Source organism: Propithecus coquereli, unplaced genomic scaffold (genome assembly GCF_000956105.1).
Source record: "Propithecus coquereli isolate 6110/MARCELLA unplaced genomic scaffold, Pcoq_1.0 Scaffold128, whole genome shotgun sequence".
Taxonomy (NCBI): Eukaryota; Metazoa; Chordata; class Mammalia; order Primates; family Indriidae; genus Propithecus; species Propithecus coquereli.
Window position 1 is genome coordinate 119,198 of NW_012136969.1, and position 23,453 is coordinate 142,650.

Below are 23,453 nucleotides of genomic sequence, written 5' to 3' on the forward strand. Positions count from 1 at the left end.
AAGCGATCCTACTGCCTCAGCCTCCCGAGTAGCTGGGACTACAGGCATGCGCCACCATGCCCGGCTAATTTTTTCTATATAGTTTTTTAGTTGTCCGATTAATTTCTTTCTGTTTTTAATAGAGACGGGGTCTCGCTCTTGCTCAGGCTGGTTTCGAACTTCTGAGCTCAAACAATTCAGCTGCCTCGGCCTCCCAGAGTGCTAGGATTACAGGCGTGAGCCACCGCGCCCGGCCAACATACATTCTTTAAAACATAGCTTGGCACAGAGCAGGCCCTCGAAGGATGTTAGGAAACATCAGTGAGCACCTACTGTTGCCAGAGGTTGGGCCAGGAGCTGAGCACCCAGAGCTGAGCGAGAAGGGTCCCTGCTTTCAAGGAGCTCCCCATCCAGTGGGGGACACAGGTCAGAGAAAAGGCAGGACCAGACAGTGGACTGGCTGCCATGACAGTGGACTGTGTCCCAAGCAGACCATCCCCTCAATCCAGAAGTGACTAAACTGAAACCCATGGGTCCTCTGAGCTCAACACAGCACTTAGCAGGAGGGCTGGATGGACTCGAAGCAGCTTTTCCTGCTCAGGCCTGTTCACATGAGGGCTTCCAAGGAGGCCAGCAACTGGGGAGGGCAGCTGGGCCATTCTGGGCCCAGGTGCAGTGCTTTGCGCCACCCTTCCTGCAGTACAGAAGCATGAGACTGGTCACAGGGCCAGGTGTGGGCAGCCGCTTTGGCTACTGGTTAACCAGATGAGGGGCTGCAGTCCACTTCGAGGTCAGGGGCCCAGGGGCAGGCCCAAGGCCAGGGACATCCATCTGGCTGAGTGTGACTGTGTACGGCATTGTGCCGAGCTGGGGGGAGGGAAGGCAGAGGTTGCTGCCGCTCAGCCTGGAGAAAGGCTCCCCAAATGCCCTGGGGACAAAGGAGCAGACAGGCCCAGAGTCTGCAGAGGTGGAAGCGCAACCAATGAGCGTTCCCTCCCAGCTCTGCAAAAGGAAACACTCCTCTCTTTGGTCAGAGCCATCCAAAAGCAAGGAAGGAACAGAGAAAGAGAAACATTATTGTCTGGGCATGGAGGCCAGACACTCAACCTCTTGGCACCCTGGAAGGGGGGCGTTGGATCCATTTTTAGGATGAGAAGAGTGAGGCCTGGAGAGGGGCGGGGTTTGCCCACGGCCCCACAGCTGGTGTGTGGTGGAGCTGGGCTCGCTCTCAGGCCGGCCTGGCTCCGAAGCCCACACTTGCCCCACTGGGCCCCACTCCCTCAAAAGGACGAGTGTTTCAGCCACTGAAAATGCCCCAGTGGGGCTTCGAGGCTGCCCCCTGGGGGTGGGGCAGGGGAGGGCACAGAGGCAGTTACATCTCTGGTGGATTCCAGAGCCTTGAGTCTGTGGTTCCATGACCAGGAGTGGTGAGGGTGTTTGCATCCTGGGCCGACAGGAGGTACTGTTCAGCCATACGCAGGCCAAGTACACACAGTGTGGCCTATGTCTGTCTGCCTTCCTTCCTTCCTTCCTTCCTTCCTTCCTCCCTCCCCTCATTCATTCCACAAACACTGACATGGATTTATTACATACCTTGTCTCAAGTCCAGAAGCCCAGGGTAGGGATGGGTGGGGAATGGTTAGAGTTCAAAGTTAAATAAAACATGTTTCTAGCTTTTGAAAAGCCCATGACCTAAAAGTAAGAGATTAGACACGAAAGGTGCCCTTACAGTGTGAAGCATGCGTGGTGAGTGCTGGGAGCACTGCAGGGTAAGTGCAAAGGGGCCGGGGGAGGGGCGGGGAGTGGGAATGATGCTGGGTCGGGGAGCAGGGAGGAGGTGATATAAGGTCTGAGCTAAACTTTCCGAATGACCTCTCTGGCTATTTGCACATCTGAGCAGGTTGTGGTGTTTGCGGTCGATGCAAAGTCATGTATTTGCTGACTGCGTCATCAAGCCAGGGGCCGTCGTGGGTATATGGGGCCCCTAGCAATCATCTGACAATCAAGTTTCTTTGTTTGTTTATTTTTTCCAAACGGTTGCAATCCATTAGTGGGTTGTAAAATTAATTTAGTGGTTATAACCAGCATTTTACAAGATGGAACGGGACAGAATAGAAATTTGAATCCAGTTAGGACTATCAAAGGGTGTTGAGCGTAGTAAGGGTATTCTTTTGTGAAATTTATTAAACACACACATGCACATACACATCTGAATTGGATCATAGCTGTAATTGTGTGTTATGTGTTGTATGTAACACATACAATTGGGACCTGTAGTCAAAAAACTTAAAAACACTGATCTGGTCCAATCTCCTCATTTTACAGACTAGGGAAAAGGCGTTATGCAAGGCGGGGCCTGGGGAGAAGAGGGTAGGGCTGGACGCCAGCGTTCTCCTGTGTTCTTTCTCTAAACTCGTCTTTCCTCTAAAGCATAATGTTCACCTCAGGCCTCCAAACTCGGACGTCCTCATTACTTTAGGCCACGCCCAGGGCCAGGGTCACTCTCGCCCAATGGTTGGCTGGGAAATGTGTAATCACTGGCTCCCTGAAAAAGTACGCATATGTATGCATAAGTTTATTATAGATTATACTGATATAACAGATAGAGTGCACATAACTTACAGATAATAGAATAGACAAACTCTTTATTGCAAATTCCACATGGCCAATTATCTCTCACAGAATGCTTTCATTGACTTGTGCTGAACTCGCATCTGTAGCCAACCTGTGACTGCAATGGACGAATGAGCATAGCTTTGACATGAACGTGCATCGACATTTTTATTTACATTAATGAGTAAGATAAATGCGAAACAACAAAGACAAGTTGTAAGTCAGAACTTCACTCATTCATCAATTGACAGGAACTACTTTGCCGAATGAGATAAAAGTTTCTGAATTCTGAAAGAACATCTTCTCAATTATTTTTTGCTATTCACAATGTAATGGCTACAAACATACATTTTTAAAATCTGCATTAACATTTTCTCTGTCACTTTATAGACAATCTACAAAACAATAAATCGAGCCCTGATCTGTAGTGGTTGCTGATTTCCATGGTGTAAACCATGGGCGATGGCTGATTTTGAGCCGTGTGATGTCACTGAACAGGAGTGGGAAGAGACGTACGGCAGCCTACCCCGTAACATAGTATTGCCATTATACAGATAAAACCGCTAGCAGTAAATAAACTCGAGTGCACATAACAGTAAAAGATAGCGATATAATTAGGAAGTGATGAGTTTTGGGTCTTTACTATCTTTGTTTTTACTATAACTTATTTAATTATATGTTTATACAATTTAATTTTTAACAATGGTGGTATTTAAGAATTGGCTTAAGAAATTCCGTACAGGAGGGCAGTTGATTCTTCTGAGCTGGCACACGCCAGCCTCAGCACACCTCCACGTCTACCTCAGACCTCCAAGGATTCTGCGGAGGCTGCATGAACTGGGGGGTTCATGGGGTTCACAAAGCCAGGGAAGGACTGGCACAGAATCAGACACCCCAATGTATGTGTTGCTGCATTGTGGGAGGCATCACTTGAATGCACATACACAGACACACAGACACACACACACACACACTGCATGCACCTCTTCCTTCTTCCCTAACCCTCCTCTGCACTGAGCAGTGGGCACCATTCCTTCTGTGCCCACGAGGTGCCCAGCACCTGATCACTGAGCTCACTGCGCTCAATGAAAAGCCCTGGGCTGCGTGATGTTTTCTGACCTCTGCCCCTCTCTGGGCCTCAGTTCCCTGAGGGAGATTCCCAGGGAATTTCATAAACATCCTCTGAGCCTCTCTGCCAGGCACTGGCTGGACTCTAAGGATAAGGGATGAATCAGCTACAATCTGGAAGGCCAGGGAACTCTAGGAGCTCTGAGCAGCCATGTGAGCCACCAGCTGGGACTGGGAGGAGAGTGGCTCACCTTCCCCTGGGTAAATCATCAAACCTCTCCTGGCTTCAATTCCTCATTTTAAAAAGAGGATAATATAACCTACCTCCTTAGATTCTTGTAAGGGTTAAAGTAGGTAATGTAAAATAGCGGAGTGCCTAGGACATAGGGACACACAATAAAGTGACATCGATCAATGAAAGCTACTGTCATGTGTTTCATGCTGTCTTTGCATCTAGTGTAACAGTCAATTTTCCCAATTTTGGAGAGTAGCTTTCATAGGGAGCAATTTTTTCTGTAGATGGATCTTAAGGTGTCAGTTCAGTGTAATGCATTGGCTTTGGTTCTGGGTGGACCCAGTAGCATGATCTCCGCAGTTTCTTCAGCAGCAATCCTCATAGTGATGTCTGCAATTGTGTCTGCGGCCTAGGCTGCAGGATTCTGTGACAGTGATGGCATGGTTTTGCTGGGGAGGAGTGTGCCAGGCTGGTTGTTGGGCTGGGCACAAGCACACATGGGAATGATGGGCTACTTGCTGTGTGGCAGGCTATCTTGGGGGCATGCCTGGGTGTGGCAGGCTGGCTAGCTGCACAGCAGGCTCTCTGGTGGATGGGGCCACTGCCACATGAGCTGTCAGGTTGGGCATGGGTGCATTTAGGTGCAGCAAGCCAGGTGGCTGTGCAATGAACTCTATAGGGGGCAGGGTCACCACTGGACTGGCTGCAGGGCTGGGCACAATTGTGGCAGGCTGGCTGGCTATATGGTAGTCTCTCCTGGGGGCAGGGCTGCCACCATGCTTTCTGTTGATCTTGGTGCAAGTATGTAGGGACGCAGGACTCTGGTTGGCCGTGCAGTGGTCTCTCTGAGGGAACAGGCCACTGCTGTTAGGGCTGGCACATGTGCCCACAGGTGTGCATAAGTGCAAGGGTACAGTGGGTCCCCAGGGTATGCAGTGGCCTCCCCTCTGTGCAGGTCTGCCTGTTCCACAGAAGATGGGTGCCACATGGGTTTAGACACTGTGATCTCCACCATTCCACTGGGTGTAGGCTCCAGGCAGCTAGGCTCGTGTGGCTGCAGGCACCTGTGTAGATATGACGGAATGATAGCAGGGCCTCATGCATGGACAGAGTCAGTGGCTACTGGCCCCCAGGACAGGACATACTCGAGCAGTGGCTTTGGTTTGAAGATGACACTGTGCAGTAGCAGCTTAGGTCATGGGAGCGGGGGTACAAAGGGGATTCCTAGTGTGGGGAATGCAGCTGTGCAAACTCTGAGCAATTCTCCAAACTGGATTTGGGGCCTGTGAAGACTGGGGGACTCGCCTGTAGCAAAGACTGCTGGCTTCTGTGGTGGCAATGGGGACCACTGAGGGCCTCCAGCTTACGTTTTCCTCGTGAGCTGTCCGCCCCCCCCCGGCCCCGAGCCAATCCCAGTGGGGAGACAGCATGACAGAGGCAGGGTGTGCCACTCCCTTCTCTGTGGTGCTCCCCTGGCCTCCCGTGCTCCACAGGGAATTTGTCACTCCCCTGGTGTTCTCCAGGGTACTGCCTCGGTCACTCCAGTCAAAATGTAGTTGCTTATTCATTGCATTTGCCCCATTTGTGGCGGGGGCAAGCACCGGGCAACTCTAGTTGGCCACTTTCTGACCCTCCTAGCTTTCATTTTCAAGTATGTTTAACTTAGTGAAAGACTTGTAAATTTTACCCTATCACAGAACAAATCTTGCATGTTCCATGCTGTGCTGATTTCATGGACGTTTTCCCTTCAGATTGGTATTTTATTGTCTTGGGACAACATTCAGTTTTTTCTTTGAGTATAAAAACAACCCATCCATTCGTTCCACCTGCATTTATGGCCGTCTATTTTGTGTCAGACACTGTTTTAAGCACTGGGGATAGATTAGCAGCTGTCAAGAAATACATCTCTATTGTACCACACTTGGAAAACTGAGAGAAACATAAAGAAAAGCTAAGTAGAATGACCTCTAATCCCACCACCCAGAGATGACCACTTAACAACTCAGGGTCATGTTGTTTCATAATCTTTTATTTTAACTTCTTTTTCACTTAATGATATAAGCACATTTTCAAGCCATTGTCAGTGTTGGGCAGATCCTCTACAGCTGACAGTGCTGTTTTACTGCTGCCCTGTAGCTGCTGCTCACCCTCCAGTAAATCTGCCCGACCAGCCCAGGACCCACCAGGCAACAGCATGAGTTTCAGAAACCAAGACATGGGTCTTGGTGGTCTACCCTGGATCGGCTCCAGTGCACTTTATCTGTTCACTGCAGTGGCTGCTGGAGTGGGAGGTTAGCCCAGGCGGGCCAGACTCCATAGCTATGGACCCCTTGTTTAGAGAGCTGTACATAGATTGAGCTCACCTGCTGTGAGATGCTTCCAGACTAACTCCTGGCTCAGCCCCTGTAAGCAGGAGACAGGTCCAGCAGCAAACCTGTCTAGGCAGGGTCACCCATCAAAAATAATTAAATGAGTCTGTATATACTGACATGAGAAATTTCCTTTATTTATTAAATGAAAATGCCAAGTTTAGTCTGATCCCATTTTTGCTTAAAAACTGTATAATTATGGGAGAAGAAATGACTTTCACTTTACTACTCTATGCACTTGTAAATATTTTGAATGTTTTACAATGAACATGTATTACGTTTCAAATGTTATACACATATAGGAGGGATAGCTGGAGAGAAAGAGAGAGAGAGATCTTAGCATTCTAGTACATATCTTCAGGCACCTCTCTGATTATTTCCTTAGCTTATTTATTCACTTATTTATTTATTTATTTATTGACAGGGTCTTGCTCTGTTGCCCAGGCAGAAGTGCAATGGCGGAATCATAGCCTCCTGCAGCCTCTAATTCCTTGGCTCAAGCGATCCTCCTGCCTTAACCTCCCAAGTAGCCAGGACTCCAGGCATGCACCCCCATATTTAGCTAATGTTTCTCATTTTTTGTAGAGATGAGGTCTCACTGTGGCACCCAGGCTGGTTGCAAACTCCTGACCTCAAGTAATCCTCCCACCTCAGCCTCCCAAAGTGCCAGGATTACAGGCATGAGCCACTGTGCCCGGCCAGCTTATATTTTTTAAAAGTAGAATTCCTAGAAATGGAATTGCTGCATTTTGAAGACTCTTGGTATATACTGCAAAATTAATCCTCAGAATGGTTATACCAGTATACACCGTGACCACCACCAGTAAATGAATACCAACTTGTCTTAACCTTCTTCGCTAATGCTGGGTAGTTATTTTTTATAGTTCCCGCAAAACAGCATTTCATCTTAATTTCTTCTTTCATTCCTACTTTAATTTTAAGTATTTATTGAATATTTGTCTTTTTTCTTTGTTGACAGATTAGTATTCTTTGGCTATTTTTTTTCTTAATGGTGTTTCTTTTTTGTTTGTTTGTTTTTTGAGACAGGGTCTCACTCTGTCACGCAGGCTAGTTAGCAATGTCTGAAGGCTATTTTCCTCTGACGTTAATGATGCTTCAGTCTCAGGGCCCCTCACAGGACACTTCCAAGGCTCTGGCCGGATGGGAGAGACCCTAGTGAACCGTTTACATGGTCATATGTCTCCCATAAAGAGTGAGCAAGTAAGATATTTTGTAGTTTTACTTATAAAGGATGCTTAAGTTATATAGGCTTTGGGCCCCACAGGACCACAATCTGCCTCTAACCGTGTCACGAGGAAATGAAGGAGTTAGTTCCAGTTGGCAAGGAAGCTGGATAGACAATCAAGCTAGAGAAAGAAATAGGAAAGAGGGTTAGTCCCCTTAGGGAAGACACACCACAGGTGAGCAGCCCTGGCTCTGAGAAAGTGAAGTTAAAAAAGATCAGTTTGGCTTTACAAGCCAAACTCCTGACCGTGATGTTCAAGGCTAAAGGGTCAATGACCACAGCAGTGATCGTTGATGTGAATGTGATTTTTGGCCATTTTTCAGGACCGTGCAGCTAAATGGCAGCTGTGCCAGCTCAGTGGACATGGAACTCTTCCTCCATTATTCCCTCATCCCATCAGTAAGTAAAGGCAGGGGAGGGGCGAGGAAGGGAGGCAGGGAGGCTAGGCTGCTGTCACATATTGGCTCCCAAAGAGACCTGAGTAGGTCAGGGAGAGACTCCAGCTGAGTCTCCTTCTAAAACCTCTTACATTATGCACCAACGACACAGGCAGAAGGTGGCACAAGAGTCAGGGATATTGGCTTTTAGGGGAGTCAAAAAAGGCTTTTCTGAGGAAGTAACGATGGAGCTGAGGTCAGTTGGAATATGAAATTAAGAGTTTCAGACAGAGGGGACAGCACGTGCAAAGGAGGAGTGGAGAAGAGAGAGTTGGGGAAGCCGAGAAGGCCAGTGTGACGGGGTGGAGAATTGAGGCGGAGAAGCCCAGGGACATGGGGGGCAGGCCAGGCAGAGCCTTGCAGGGCTCTGTGTTAAGTAGTTTTGCCGTTGGTAAGTACAATGGGAAGAAGTGGAAGTGTGTCCAGCAGAAGGTGGCGCAATCAGATTGGTATTTTTAAAAGATCACTCTGGTTGCTGTGTGGACATCAGGTTAGAGGCAGGTAAGAGAGGAGGCAGGAAGACCAATTAAGAGACTGTTGTAGGATCCAGGTAAGAGGTGATTTTAGCTCATCCTTGAAGACGGTGGGCAACTCCAGAAGTTCAGGAGGTGAAAATGACAGGCCTTCGTAATGGGTTGAGTAGGGAGGTTAGGGGGAGGGAGGGGTGTCGAGGATGACTCTTGGGTTTCTACCTTGCACAGCTGGAAGGATGATGGTAGCTGCCGTTCACTAGTTAAGGAAAATGAGAAGAAATCCAGGTTTGAGTAGAGGAAGGAACAGGGCGGGGAGGAAAATCACGGTTCCATTTAAGATGTTCTGAAGCTTTTGATAAAAGCTTTGAGAGGCTTTTAACTCATTAAAAAGAAACGTCAGCTGTGTAGTTGGATGTACAGTTCTGGAGTTCATGGACAGGGCCTGGGCTGAAGATTCAAGTTTGTGAGTCTGCTGTGTGTCCATGGCTGTCAAAAGCAAGGACATGGATGAGATCACCGAGGAAGAGAAGGTCAGGCGAGGAGAGGCATGACCCTGGGACTGAGCTGTGAGGAACTCCAAATTCAGGGGTTGGGTAAAGAATGATCCAGCACAGAAGACTGAGAAGTAATGGAGGAAAACCAGAAAAGCACAACTGATGGAGGCAGAGGGAAGAGAGTGCTTCAAAGAGAAGGAAGTGGTCAACTCTGTGGGGTGCTGCGGAGAGACCAAGCTAGATTTGGGCTTATGGTATACATGGATGGAGCCACAAAATGGTCCTTTGTGTCCTTGGCCATGGCTGCTTCGGTGGGGTGATGGGGGTAGAAGCAGGTTAGGGGGTTGAGGAGCCCGTGAGGGACGATGGAGACAGCAAGTGTAGACAATTCTCAAGAAGTTTCTGGTGAAGGGAGGAGAGAGAAAGGGCGTCAAGTGTGAGAGAACAGGACTGAATCCGCAGGAAAAAAGCACAGAAGGATTTGCAACTTGACGGTTATTCCTGCCTTGTTATAGATGAGGAAACTGAGTTCAGGGAAGTTAAGCTTCCCTCCCAGCCAGTGTGTGAGAGAGACTAGATTTGAACCTACATCTGTTCAGGGCAGCACAAAGGAAAGCTCAGTACAGAATGTTCTGGTAGCTCAAGGGTCCATGCAGCGAGCCCCCTGACTCTGGAGTTTGAGGTGTCACAGACATTCTGAGCTCTCGGCTCACCCACACATTCACTTTCAGTGGTGCCTGAGGTCACGCTGGGGATGGTCCACTGACTCTCATCTTCTCTGCTTGCAGCTTGCCATCATTTTGGTCTTGTCCTTCCTCCAAAGACGAGAGCATCGTAGACAGAGGGATGATACCTCTTACCTCTTGGGAAACCACTTTGGAATCATATTGTGAGTTGAGTCGAGGGTCAACCCCTACAGCTTGGGGGATACCCTGTGGTCGGTGTCAACGTCAATGATAAGGCCAGGTAGCTCCCAGGTCCCATCCCCACCTCTACGCCACCGTGCACAGCCCTGCCCCTCACTGCCCCAACCCAACCAAAGCTCTCAGAGTTCAGAATTGGCTTCCAAGCCACTGCAGCCCTCAGTGCTCAGGGCTGCCCAGATATGCTTAAAACATCTTGAGGAGACACAGACCACCGTGGCAAAGGTCTTCCCAGACTCAGGCCTATGGCTGCCTCAGGAGGCAGGAGGGAGAGAGTTCCCTGTGACTGCAGCAAAGCTCCTTGTTGGGATGGTGCCGTGAGTCACGCACAGGAGATCCCGCTGGACCAGAGGAGGTTTCAGGGCCTTTCTAGCTCTGCCATTCTGAGTCTCTGCACCCCTTATTACACTTTTCCTTGAGCTCTAATTGTTCATATCTCTGCCTCCTCACCCCCTAATCATCCTCATGATGATGCACATAACATTCATTGCACACTGTGCATGACCCAGACACTGAGTTATCTGCTTTGCCTGTGCTACTTTGATGAACCCTGTTGCCAGTCTAGCATGGTGGAGGTTTTATCCTCATGCAATGGATAAGACAACTCAGGCTCAGAGAGGGTAAGGGGCCTGCCCAAGGCCACACAGCTAACAAGGGACAAAAGCTTTACCCAAGATCAGCTTGATATTCTCTCTGATCCCCCCCCAGTATTATAACCTGAGCAAGCTCAAACTGTGTACATGCTGAGGTCTCAGCCTTGGGCTCTGGAGAAGGGAGAGGAAGCCCTCATGTCAGGACTGAGGCAAGAGGTGACATGAGCTACAGGTGAAAGATTCATTCTGGATCCCACCCACTGGGGCAGTCGGTCCTTCCCAAGCTGCCAGGTCTAAGATGCATTGGTTGAGGCACAGAAAGAGACTGAAGCTGGTGGATAAAGCCCTTCGGTTCTGCCCAGGGCATTTGGCAGGCAGGTGCTAGCACAGGGCTTTGTAAGAAGTAGAAGGCCCATAGCAATCACATTCAATAGCTTTTAATTACATTGATGATGGCACAATCGACTTGCTCCCTGGCCGCTTTCCCACCCCCTGCTTCTCTGAGTAATTCTGGCCCACCGTCTTCACTGAGTCATAACCCTCACACGTGCACGGTACTCTGCAGCTTATAGAGCACTTTGTTATTTGCTGCCTGAGATGACTCTGTGATGTGAGCGGAGTAGGGGTTTCTATCTCTGTTTTAAAGGGGGAAACTGAGTCTCACATAGCTCGTAAGTGCTATAGGTGGGGTCTTGATTAGAATTCAACTCAATTCAACAAAATGCATGTCCACAAACCTGCACTAAGTGACTACTCTGTCTAAGGTCCTGTGCTAGGTCCCCAGCCCAGAGGAGTTTAGAGTTTACTAAGCAAGTGGTGACACAAAGGAAGGTGTGCTGAAACAGGGACATGCACCTAGTGCAGAGGGGACACAGATGGGGCAGCCTGATTGTGAGTGGGTGATCAAGCAGGCTTCTCAGAAGACATGATCCTTCAGCCAAGCCTTAAAGGGAACGATGCCTGAGCCACATGGGACCCCCTGCCTGCGATGCCTGGCTCCCCCTGCCTTCCTGAGTTTTCATTAAGGCCCAGTTAAAATGGACCTTTTCACTGGAAGAGGCTTTTCTCTTCTCCCAAGTGCAATTGCTTATTCTGATCTAGACAAAGCTCTCTTGGTTAGAAGAAAGAGATATCCACTCAAGCTTGTTTACATTAAAGGATAACAGGATTTTTTAAGAAGTTACAGCGATCTCACAGAAACCAATAAGACAGGACCCATGGGAACTATATCTCTTAAGATGGGAACCTGTGGGAGATTCTGTCTCTTTCCTTCTGCCCTTCTGCGACGGGGCCCCCTCAGCCCCGTTTGACATTGTCCTCTCTGACATCTGAGTTAGGACCTCCGTTTCCCTACAACCTTGGCTTTCCTCTGGCATTGACTATTGTCCCAACTTGGTGTGACTTTCCAGACCAAGGCTCTAACGGATAATTGGCTCATGTCCTCAATGGTCACAAATCCGAGATGTAAGACCAGACATCTGATCGGCCCATCCAAAGACAGTTGTCACCCATAGCCCAGCCAACTGTGGCCAGGAAGGCATGATTAGGGGAGGGGGGTGGAATTTTACTTCTGCCCACTTAGGATTTTTCGGCTGGGCCTGAGAAATAAATTGACATGAGACAGATCAACAGGAGAAAAGCATTCACGTTTATTTAAATAGAAGTTTTACATGACATGAGATCCCTGGTAAGGAAATGAAGAGCCAAAGACGCAGTTAGAGTTGAACACGTACACACGGAATTGGACAAAGAGTAGTAAGTTGTGAAAAAGTAACTAAGTTATGCGGAGAGACTAGAAGATAAAAGTTATTTAATAAGGTCTGTACAGTTCTCTCGGCCTCGACTGCCCATCCCTCATGACAAGAATGCTGTTTCCCTTCCGTACAGGGAGGACCTTTTGTACGTGGGAAGTTCATCTCCTGTTTTTAAGAAACAGCAGGAAGGTCAGAGTGATCTTTCTGTACCTGCTATTTTTTAAGTGTCTTTAACTCAAAATTGTCAATAGCCAGGGTGGCATATTTGGGAATGGCATGTTACTTACTTCTTCAATTCCATGCTACCAGCAGAGCCAATGACACTGGACCCTCATCGGGGTTGTTGGAAGGAAGAATTCTCAGAGAATGAGGCTGGGTGCAGGGCAGGCTCCCTCAAACCTGTCTAGGACACACTCCTTGTTTTGGTCTCTTGAGTCGTGCTGTCTCTATTCTAAACGAAACTCCCCCCTTTGCTTTATGTCATAGATGCTGGTGTCCTTGTGTGTGCCCCCATTAGGCTTGGAGCTCCTCTGGGCCAGAGTTTTGTCTTCCTCACTTCAGTACCCTGAACCCATGCCAGCCCCAGGCCTGGCACAGAGGGCCCCAGGAAATGTCAGCTGCAATGAATAGTTCACTATCCCATAACCTCTCCGCAGGGTGGGAGTGCCACTTGGGAGATGACCTGTGGGAAGGTCTCAGAGCCACCTTCTGTCCTCACAAGCTGTTTCTGTTGTTCACAGGCCTCTGGACTTCGTGAGCACTTTTAGTAACCGATGGTCCTATGGAATTGCCTTTGGGGCCACAGCCAATAAGGTCATGTTCCTGTTTTCAGAAGGCTACCAGCCCCTGCAGGTCCCGCAGTGGGCCCAAGGTACTAGAGGCTGCCTCATGCCTGCTGGAAACTCGGCTGTGGAAATTCTTGCTCCCAGAGACCACATGGCGGGGCTCTCTGGGATTGGGGGATACACTTTGTGAACTGTTGTGTTTTCCCAGGCTGTTACTTGCCTAAGATCAATGCCTGGCCTACAAAGCCTCAAAGCTTGTTCGTGGGGCTTTCCCCAGGTAGATTCAGAGGTCTTTAGACAAGATGTAACTACAGCTCAGAGTAGGTTCCTCCTCACCTACCCCCAAAAGCTCTCCTGAGCCATAGCCATAGCTGCCCCCTTAATATCAATGAGCCCTGGGACTCCTCCTCAAAGAACAATGCTTCCTTCTTTGGCCTTTGGTCTGAGGCCTTGTCTTTCCCCATGCCTCATGCTCCACCTGAAGGAGCTGCTCTAATCTCCAGGTTCAATTACCCCTAATACAACGACTCCCACACCTCTCTGTCCAGCCCAGTTCCTGCCCATGGGCTCCGAGTCTATATGATCCAATACCTACCAACATCTCATTAGTCTCTAGGGAAATACAAATTAAAATCAAAATGCTATACAGCTACACACCTCTTAGAAGCATACAGTTTGGCAAATTTTGACAAATGTTTACATCCATGAAACTGCGATCACAATCAAGTGATGAACCCCAGAAGTTTCCTTGTTCCCCTTTCTAATCTCTCCTTTCCTCTCCTCTCTCTTCGCACCCTCTTCTCCAGGCAACCACTGATCTGCTTAGTTTGCATTTTCCAGAATTTTGTATGCATGGAATCATACAGATGTACTCTTTTCCTTTCGCTCTGGATTCTTTCAGTTAGCATACTTATTTTGAGATTCATACACATTTGCGTATTAACAGTTTATCCTTTTTTATTGCCGAGTAGTATTCCATTATATGGATATACCACTGTTCATCCATTCACGTGTTGATGGACATCTGATTTATTTCCACTTTTGGCTATTGCAAATAAAGCTGCTATGACCATTTGTGTACAAAGCTTTGTATGTAACCATGCTTCCATTTTTCATAAATGCCTGTGAGTGGCATGGCTGGATCACATAGATTATATAGTAGATTATGCTTTTCAAGAAACTGCCAAACTGTTTTTCAAAGCGATTGTATCATTTTTGATTACCACCATCAGCAAGAGAGCTCTGATTTCTCCACATCCTTGCCGACACTTGGTATGGCCAGTTTTTAAAAATTTTTGGCATTTTAAGAGGTATATAGAGGTTTTCATTTGCATTTTCATAATGACTAAAAATGTTGAACATACTTTCATGTGCTTATTTGCTATTCCTATACCTTCATTTGTGAAGTGTCTGTTCAAATGACTTTCCTATTGTTTAAAATTGTGGTTTTTGTTTTCTTTGTATTGAGTTTTGAAAGTTCTTTATGTATTCTGGTTATAAGCCCATTATCATATACATATATGAATTTCAAATATTTTCTCCCAGTCTGTAGCTTGAATTTTCAGGCTCCTAACAACTTTTTTGAAGAGCTGACATTTTAAATTTTGATGCAACCCCTTACTCATTTTTTTTTCTTTTATGGGTCATACTTAACAGTGTCATATAAGAAATCTTTGCCTAAGCTGAAGTCATGTAGATTTTCTCCTATGTGTTTTCCAGAAGTTTATGTAGCCTTAAGTTTTGCTTTTAGGTCTATGATATATTTTGAGTTAATTTATTGCATATAGTATGAAGTGTGGGCCGAAGTTATTTTTTGCCTTTCGATAGCCACATGAAATGTTCCAGTACTATTTGCTACTAAAGCCTGTCCTTTGCCCACTGACTTGCCTTTGCACTTTTCTTGAAAATCAGTTGGCTGCATATGTGGGTCTATTTCTGGACTCTATTCTCTTCCATTGATCTATTTGTCTATCTTTGCACCAATACCACACTGTCTTGATTATCATAGATTTATAATAACTCTTGAAATCAGGTGGTGTTAATCCTTCCATGGTTATTTTTCAAAGATGTTTTTGCTATTCTAGGTCCTTTGCATTTCCATATGAATTTTAGAATAATTTTGTTAATTTCTACAAAAAATTCTGGGATTTTGATTGGGATTACATGGAATTTATAGCTCAATTTGGGGAGAATTGTTATCTTAACAATATTGAGTTTTCTGACCTATAAACACAATATATCTCTCCATCATTTAGAATTCCTTCAATTATTACTATTTTTTGCATAGTATTTTTAAAGGCATATAGTAATAATAGTAATAGTACTATAGTAAGGGGTCTCACAGCATCTCTGGCCCTGTCTCCCCAGCCTTTGTGCTTCTGATTGGAGGCATCGAAGTCGGCCTGGCCTACTTCCCCTTCTTTGCCTGCCTTTCATCTGAGTTCCGGCTGGTGGGCTCCATCCTCGGCTTCTGCTACTCTCTGATCTGGTAAGATGGACTCTGCCTGCCCTCCCCTGACTCCGCAGGCCATGGCTGAACCCTGGACAAAGGCACGGGGGAGATCTGGGAGCTCCCCTTGGAGGACGCCTCTGCCCAGAACTGAGGCCCAGGGAGGGCAGCGTGACTTGTCCAAGGTCCCATGGCAGCCCCTCCTTACGAGTGCATCTGAGGATTCAGGAGGCCGGGCTGGCATTCCGTCTGCCTCGCACAAGGCTGCTGGTGATTAGAATATTCCCAGAAGCCAAGGACTTCTGTTAACTGCCGAGGGAAGCAGGAGCCCAGTTAGATGCTGCTTCTCAGCACCGTCGTGGCTTCTCTCATGAGCCTCAGAGAAAGCTCACGTGCCCTGGCTCGGCCTTCAGGGCCAGCACAGTTGGGCCTCTCCTTTTCTCTCCAGCCCCCAGCAGTGTCTGACACACACCTCCATCGTACAAGACTCCTGCCTTCCTTCGTCCATCCACTTGGTCATTCAATAACCACTCTGTTACATCCCCGCTAGGAGCCAGGGAAGGCCCTCGCGGACCATGCGTCCTGGTGTCTTTGTGTGTTCTATTCCCTGTGTGGACCCCTGCCCCAGGCTAGCGGACGATCCTGTGTGCTCGTGCTCCGTGGACAGTCGCTCCACCTTATGGAGAGCAACCTTCACGCTGAGCTCTGTGCCCTCACAACCGGGCACCAGACCTAGCACAGAGCTGGCACCAAGGAACGTTTGTTGTCTGATTGACCCGGGGAACAGTTCTATTCTCCAGCCACCGAGGCTCATTCCTTGTCTCCAGCTCCCTTTTGGGCTGCTTCCTCCATCTAGCATTTTCCATGGGGCCGCAGTTCCCAGGCCCAGCTCGTCATGGTGACGGACAGGGGTCCCACAGGCAACTGACGCACCAGTGGCTACAATTCCAAAGTTCGTAGGTGGCCTGCTTTTTAGAAACTTGAATGAGGTATACAGGGTTAGATGTGCAGCAACATCATCTTATCAGCCTCGGACAGGCGTTGGGCCAGGAGAGAGCAGGGTGGCGGGAATCGCCCAGCAGCTTGGGCGCCACGGCTCAAGCTTGAATGGGACCAGGAATGCGTGTCGGGGGGGAAAGCCTGGAGGCCCCTGAATTCAGAGCAGGGCTGCCAGACATGGTCCTGCAGAGGCAGAAACGGCCACAGCCGCAGAGTTTCAAGACCTGGATCTTGGTCCTGGCTCTGGCCCTGTGTGTGACTCTGGATAAATCCCTTGCCAACTCTGGGCTTCCATCCTCCACCTGAACGATGAGGGGAGGGAGGAAGCGTTTTCTGAGGGGCCTGCTGCGGTGCCCCCACGGATTCTGAGATAGTGTCCACATGAGGCGTGAGTTTAGTGTGCACCCGCTTTGGCACAAGCAGGGCCCTGACTGGGGAGGGATGCACGCGGGGGCCTGGGAACCAGCCCTCCCACAGGGCAGGCAAGTCTGGGCTGGTGGGCCCTGGGCTATTTTCACAGGGGCTGTTCCTGGGACTGTGCTGAGAGGGACCCCAGGGCCCCAAACACTGATTGTGTTCCTGCAGGCTTGCTGTCACTACTCTCCAAATCTCACAGTGTCCCCACGGGCAGGTAAGTCCCTGTTGACCTACGTTTAGGGTATTTGGTCCTATCACCAGGGCCAACTTGCTGTGTGATCTTGGACAAGACTCTGTCACCCTGGCACTGTCCGGGCCTCTGCTTCCTCGTGTGTGCAGAAGGGGAGTTGGAGTCGTTCCTTTCTTCCTTCCTTCCTTGCTTCCTTCCCTCTTTCTTTCCTTCCTTGCTTCCTTCCTTCCTTCCTTGCTTCCTTCCCTCCTTCCTTGCTTCCTTCCCTTTTCCTTCCTTCCTTCCTTCCTTCCTCTGTTTCTCTATTTCTCTCTCCCCCTCTCTTTCTCTCTCCCTCTCTACCTGCTTCTCCCATCTACCTACCTACCTCTGTCTATCTCTCTGTCTCTCTCTCATATTTTCCAAAAAGAGCATTTATCTTCCTAATCAGAAAAAAACACACAAAAGCTGTTTCTTAAAATAAAATGGCGGTGCCGAGACTTGAATCCAGGGCTGCTGGGCTCCGAGTCCACTGCTGGTCCTGTGGTGTGGGGCTGGGGGCGCTGGGATCGGCCACTGGCTGCCAAGCCTGAGAGGACAGGCCTTGGCAGGGCAGGCTGGGGCAGGGGGGGTTCCCTTTGCAGCTTCCCCTGCCTGGAGCCACCTTGGTTTGCTTCTGTTGCAGTTTCTGGGGAGATACGAGACCGTCATGTTCTACTGGCCCTCGCTGCTGTGCCTTGCTTTCCTGCTGGGCCGCTTCCTGCACATGTTTATCAAGGCTCTGAGGGTGCACCTGGGCTGGGAGCGCCAGGCGGTGAGTACTAAGTATAAGCACTGTCTGTCCCGACAGGTTTAATCCTCACAACAGCCGGTTAGGCAGCTACTATTACTACTTCTTACACGTGGTTTTGGAAACTTCGTCGCAGAGAGGTGAGTTGCGGTCGCCCCACTCACCTGCAGCAGAGCCAGAACTGGAACCCGGACAGCTTGGTTGTGGGACTCTCTCTCAACCACTGTCAGACACAGCCTATCTGGCTCGGGGCAAATGGCTCTAGCTTTGAGGTCGCCTGGGGTCAGGATAGGTCTTTTTCTCTCCCCTACACCCCACCAGTGAGTCAGAACATGTGACACCTGGACTTGAGGCCCCTGGGACTCACTTGCCACAGCTTTGGTCTCTGCATCATCTGAGTTTGGAGAAGTTACGATTAGTTTGTTTTAGTGACTTCAAGTTGTTCTTGTTGTTTGGTTATCTTTTCGAAATGAACATGATAGTTAGGACAAGCTAGGTTATGCTCTAGTAACAAACAACCCCCACACCTCAGTAGCTTAACAATAAGGGTTTATCTCTCACTCTTGTGACATGTCAATCATGGCTGCGCCTGGGGCTATGTCCTCCTCACTCTGTGACCTGGGCTGATGCAGCAGCCTCTGTTGGGAACGTGAGTGATTGGCACAGAACAGGGAAAGACAACATGCTGAAGTACACAGTAGCTTTTAAAGCTTCTGCCAAGATGTCACCTCCATTCAGATTTTATTGGACAAAGCCATCATTTGGCTACATGCACCTAGAAGGAGGTGGGAAGATACAATCTTATTATGTGTCTTGAAGGCAGGGGAACCAGAATGTTTGTAAATAGCTATAAGGCTCAGAGTCTGGGCATGATGTGCCATGCATCTGCTTAAAAGCCAAAAAAAAAAAAAAAAAACACCAAAACAAGAAAATAACACTAAAGTGTTCCAGTGATTATATACAGCTTCGAAACTTTCCAGATTTGGAGATAGAAATTAAGTCTTTCTGTATTTCCTCCAATGACCAGAGCTGGTAAGTTACTTCTTGTAAAATACAAAAGATTATCTAAATAGATACAATTTTCTTTATGGGAGAAAAAAGGCCATTTCAGATGCCTTTACTAGAGATGGAAGAAAAAGAAATTTTCCTTCATTATGATGATAGCAGCCATTGCTCATTGAGTGCTTGCGCTGGGCAGGCATTGTGCGAGTGCTTGATAGACATTGTCTTATTTGATCCTCACGATAACCTTCTGGAAGGTGTTATTATTTTCTCCATTTACTTATGAGGAGTCTGAGGGGTAGAGATGTGACCTGCCTGAGGCACACAAATAGTAAGCAGCCAGTCAGGAATCTAACCAGGTCTTTTGGACTCTACCCAACATCCTGGCTATATAAGACACATGGAATCTACGTAGTCAATGTGTGTGTAGCAAAATAGATGACTACGGTGGAAAGCTCATTGCATGTGGAGAAAACATTTCAAAACATACCATTAAAGTTTCATTTTTTTAAATGCTGAAAAAGTAAGAAACGAACAAAAGAAACTCCTAAAAAGGCTGAGATTCAGGGTGTTTCATTCTCGAAACAATGGCTTGAACTATATGATGGGAGATCATCAAATCTGGAGGGGAAAAAGTTTCACAGAACAGTGGCTGGTACAGGCAGTACGCAGATGAGACAAGGCCTGTCAGACCTCTGGCATTTCCTCAGAGCAAGTGCTTGGCAAATACGAAACCGGACCCTGCTCCTCGCGCCAAGAAATGACAGGTGCCTGGGAATGGCTCAATCCAGAAGAGCAACTCGTACCCAAATTCCTGCCCGCTGTGGCTGTAGCCCCTCAAAGAGACCAAAACCCTAACAGGAATTAGTGAGCCAGAGCCCATGCCTGCCTTCTTTGTCACAGGAAGAAAAGTCGGTTCTGGAACCTCACCAGGCAGCCCATGTCAAGCGGCTCCTGAGAACGCCCCGCCCGCGGTAAGCGCCCTTCTGTTCATTCACCCTCAGGTTTGCACCAGCTCTGATGAGCGCTGACGATGGGACAGACCTGGGATGGCTGGAAGGGCCCTGTAGTGGTCAGGACCCTTGTTTGCTAAGAACAGAAACCCAGCTCAAACTGGACTAAAGCAAGGAAATGTGTGGGCGCACATCACTGAAAAGTCTGGAGCGGTCAGTTTCAGACACGCTGGAGCCAGGGGCTTATTGACATCATCTGAACCAGGTCTCTCTCCCTCAGTCTCCCCTCAGCTCAGCTTTTACCTGTGTTGCCCTCACAGTTCGGTGGGCTTCTTCCACGTGGTGGCACTCAGACTCTCTGGCTTATACCCTCCTGGTTTAAGCTCAGAAGAAAGAGAAATTTTCCTTTCCAGTTATTCAAACAAAAGTCCCACAGATGCATTTCACTGGATCAAATTGGATCACATGCCACCCGGAAACAATTACTGTGCCCGGAGCTAGGAAGTGATGTCGGTGTCACTTACCCACCAGGACCCAGGGGAAGGAAAGGTAGTTCCCAAATTAAAACTGAGGTGCTTTCACCAAAGAGGAGGACATAGATGTTGCCAGGCAAAAGCAACAGATCTCAGAATCATACAAGCCACCTCCACACCTGCCCCTGCTACTACTGTGCATGCGGGGATGCGTCTCAGGGAAGAGACGCCTCTTGTCTGAGGTCACACAGTGGCAAAGCTAGTACTTTGGGTAGAATTAGATTTGGCTAGATAGAGCAGAAAACCCCAGATAATAGTGGCACAAACAAGAGAGAGACTTGTTACTTTATCAAAGAACTCTGGAGGTGAGGAGTCCATCCTGACCCTGCACTGCCCACTGTGTCGGTTCACTGATACCTGTCTTTCTGCCTCAGCGTCTAGCATGTCCTTTCTATCCTCAGTGCTGTCTCATGGTCCCATGTGGCTGCTGGAGTGCCAGCCTGGACCAGCTACCCTGTCTGCATTGCACACAGAGGCAGGAGAAAAGAAAGCAGGGCCAAGGGGACCCTCCCAGCTGTGTCAGCTCCATCTGGGCAGCCTCTCCGATGATCCACACCACACTCTGGTCACAGCCCATTGGCCCAAAGTTAGTCTGGTCACTCTTACTTGCAAGAGAGGTCAGGAACTGTAGTCTTTTAGTTTGGTGAATTACTGTCCTGGATAAAACTGAGCCTCTATATTTAAGAATAAGGGGAAAATGAAACCTGTGGAAACTACATTACTCTCTCCCTACGCTAAACTCCACGATAAAAAGGAAGTGATGGGGTTATTTTCAGAAGAATTTGTTTATCTGCCACAGCCTCTCATTTCTTGGTGTTTATTCGTTCACAGAGAGGGAGAAGCAACTTGGTTCCAAACCAGGATATACGAGTGGGACCCGTGCTTTCAATTCCCAAGCAGAATGATCGGAACTATGGTGTTGGCCTTCATCTGCCTGTACCTTGTAAGTACATCTCAGAAAATCTTTTTATAATTTGTAAATTGGGCAGGGTGGAGGCTAGGGTTATGGAGTCTTGAGGCATGCAGTATGTTCCTAAAAAGCTGGGTCAAAATTGAATCGTGGTAAATCAAATAAGTACAATACTTCAACTCCACCATTTTGATTGCAGTGACACTTTTACCCACATTGTGAATATTATTAATACTAGTATAAATAATCCACACCAAACAGAACTAATAGCAGTTAAAACTCCACATGGTAAAATTTATCATTGCCTAAAAACTGACAGAAGAAAAAGATATTTGAAAATATTTCAGTATACAGAATTTGATCCAGGAAAGTTGACTTCGTAGAAATAACGATCCCTAAATAAAACTTACAGCAGCAGAACCTATAGTCGGTTAATTATGCTGTGAACAAAAATCAAATCATTTAAATATAAAATAATTGATCCTGACAAAAATAATTTCAGAGAATTATAAATAAAAGTGGACCAACTAGACTTGGTTTACTGTCCTATATTTTAAAAAATGGATCGAAAATTAAAAAGTCTTATTTAAGTTTGCTTTCAAAACAAAAAATTTTAAATGTTGACATAATTATGACTTGAGTGTTTCATTTAGCATAGAATCAAAACATTTTGTGTGGTCAAAGTTATCTGAAGTCAAATGGCTGAGTCAAAATGGAGGAATGAAAATGACAAGGCTAAATTCTCTTCTGCTCATTTTAAATGTACCAGGACAATACCTATTAAGTCACTCCTGTGATTAAGTTTTTAAGTGAGTGTTTAAGTTGGGTTATGCTGGAGTACCAGATAATCCCCTAAGTTTCAGTGGCTTAACACTGTATTTTTACCACACAACAGTGCTGAATGGGTGTTCAAGTAGGGGAGGTGGCACTCCGCCATGGGGTCACTCAGGAGCCATGTGACTTCACCACTCCTGAGGACCCCAGCACCATCTGTATGCAATCAGCACACGGGGAAGGAGCATGGAGAGAGGCGGTGGGAGGTTTCCATGGATTGGGTGTGGAAGCGTCACACATTCCTTCTACTCTTCTTTCACTGGCAACAACCTGGTCCTGGGGTCACACCGAACACAAGGGAGGCTGGGAAATGTAGTCCAGCCTGTACCCAAAGAAGGGAGAGTGGATTCGAAGGGGAAACTATAGAGTTCTCTGTAACAATGAATAACTCACTTGGAGTTATGATGTTTCTTAAATATTTGTGGAGTATCCACTCTGTGCCGAGCACTGTGCGAAGAGCTGGAAGAGGGCAGAGAGCTGGCTCAGCATGGTCCTGGCCGGGCAGAAGCTCCCGTGGTCTAAGAGAAGGAAATAATCCATGATATGAGGTCCCTGCCAAGCTAGGAAAGAAAAGGGATAAAGCGAACGTACTCTGGAAATTTAGTGAATCATTCTAGATTGAGCAGCTGCCTGGGGGTGCCAGTGTTTGAGCTCCACTTTCAGAGCTAAACATGACCGGGTTGGTGGAGCGAGAGGCAGCGGGAGCTGTGGAAGCAATGGCAATGTGGCGATATGAGGACAGGATGGTGGGCGAGTACGCCGTGTGCACAGGAGACAGCGCAGGAAGCCGTGCCTTCTCCCACTGGGCTGCCCCCAGATCAGTGGTGGCAGCAACGGGAGACAGGGGCTGCAATTGTCCCCAAGGTCACCCCTCACTCAAAGTTAGTCATTCTTTCACTCTGGTTCCAGGAGTGTTTGAAGAGTTCCTCAAGCCCTTGTGGGGCCCAGTCTTGTTCACTGTAGGGTCAGGAACAGAGTGTGAGGTGACTTCTGTCTCCCAAGAACTCACAATCCCATTCATGCTGGAGTAGCCAGTGTGTGGGGTCATTTCCAGTAAAGTTTCGAATGCCTGGAAGAGACTGGCCTCCACACCAGAGAGAGAGCCATGTGTTATTCCTATGCTGAGCTGGACTCAGGTGAGACCTTGAAACCTTTGCTCTGTGTCCCTAGTTCATTGTCATTGAGTTCTACGTGTTTGTGTTGGTGCGAGACGAGTTGGCCCTGTTTGAAGGCAAGCTGGAGAGCTACATCGCCTCCGTGAACCAGACGGGGACCCTGACCCCAGTGATCCTGCAGGTGAAAGAGCTGATCAGCGTCGCCAAAGGTAACCCCATCTACCACCTCTGTTCCTGACACCTGTGTGGGAAACTGGGCGCAGGGCTGGCATAATGATCAAATCAGGGTAATTAGCAAATCCGTTGCCTGAAA

At 48.0% G+C, this 23,453-nt stretch overlaps 1 protein-coding gene across 1 annotated transcript in view; it reads left to right on the forward strand.

Moving 5' to 3' along the window:
- LOC105805365 (stimulated by retinoic acid gene 6 protein homolog) overlaps positions 1-23,453 on the forward strand; it is a 36,465-nt gene that overhangs the window by 3,006 nt on the left and 10,006 nt on the right. Inside the window, exons 2-10 of the mRNA XM_012638258.1 lie at positions 7,834-7,909; positions 9,703-9,803; positions 12,925-13,055; positions 15,337-15,457; positions 17,003-17,048; positions 17,689-17,817; positions 19,699-19,769; positions 21,113-21,224; positions 23,196-23,349. Of these exons, the coding sequence (XP_012493712.1) occupies positions 7,834-7,909; positions 9,703-9,803; positions 12,925-13,055; positions 15,337-15,457; positions 17,003-17,048; positions 17,689-17,817; positions 19,699-19,769; positions 21,113-21,224; positions 23,196-23,349 (941 nt within the window). The remainder of the gene's footprint in view (positions 1-7,833; positions 7,910-9,702; positions 9,804-12,924; positions 13,056-15,336; positions 15,458-17,002; positions 17,049-17,688; positions 17,818-19,698; positions 19,770-21,112; positions 21,225-23,195; positions 23,350-23,453) is intronic.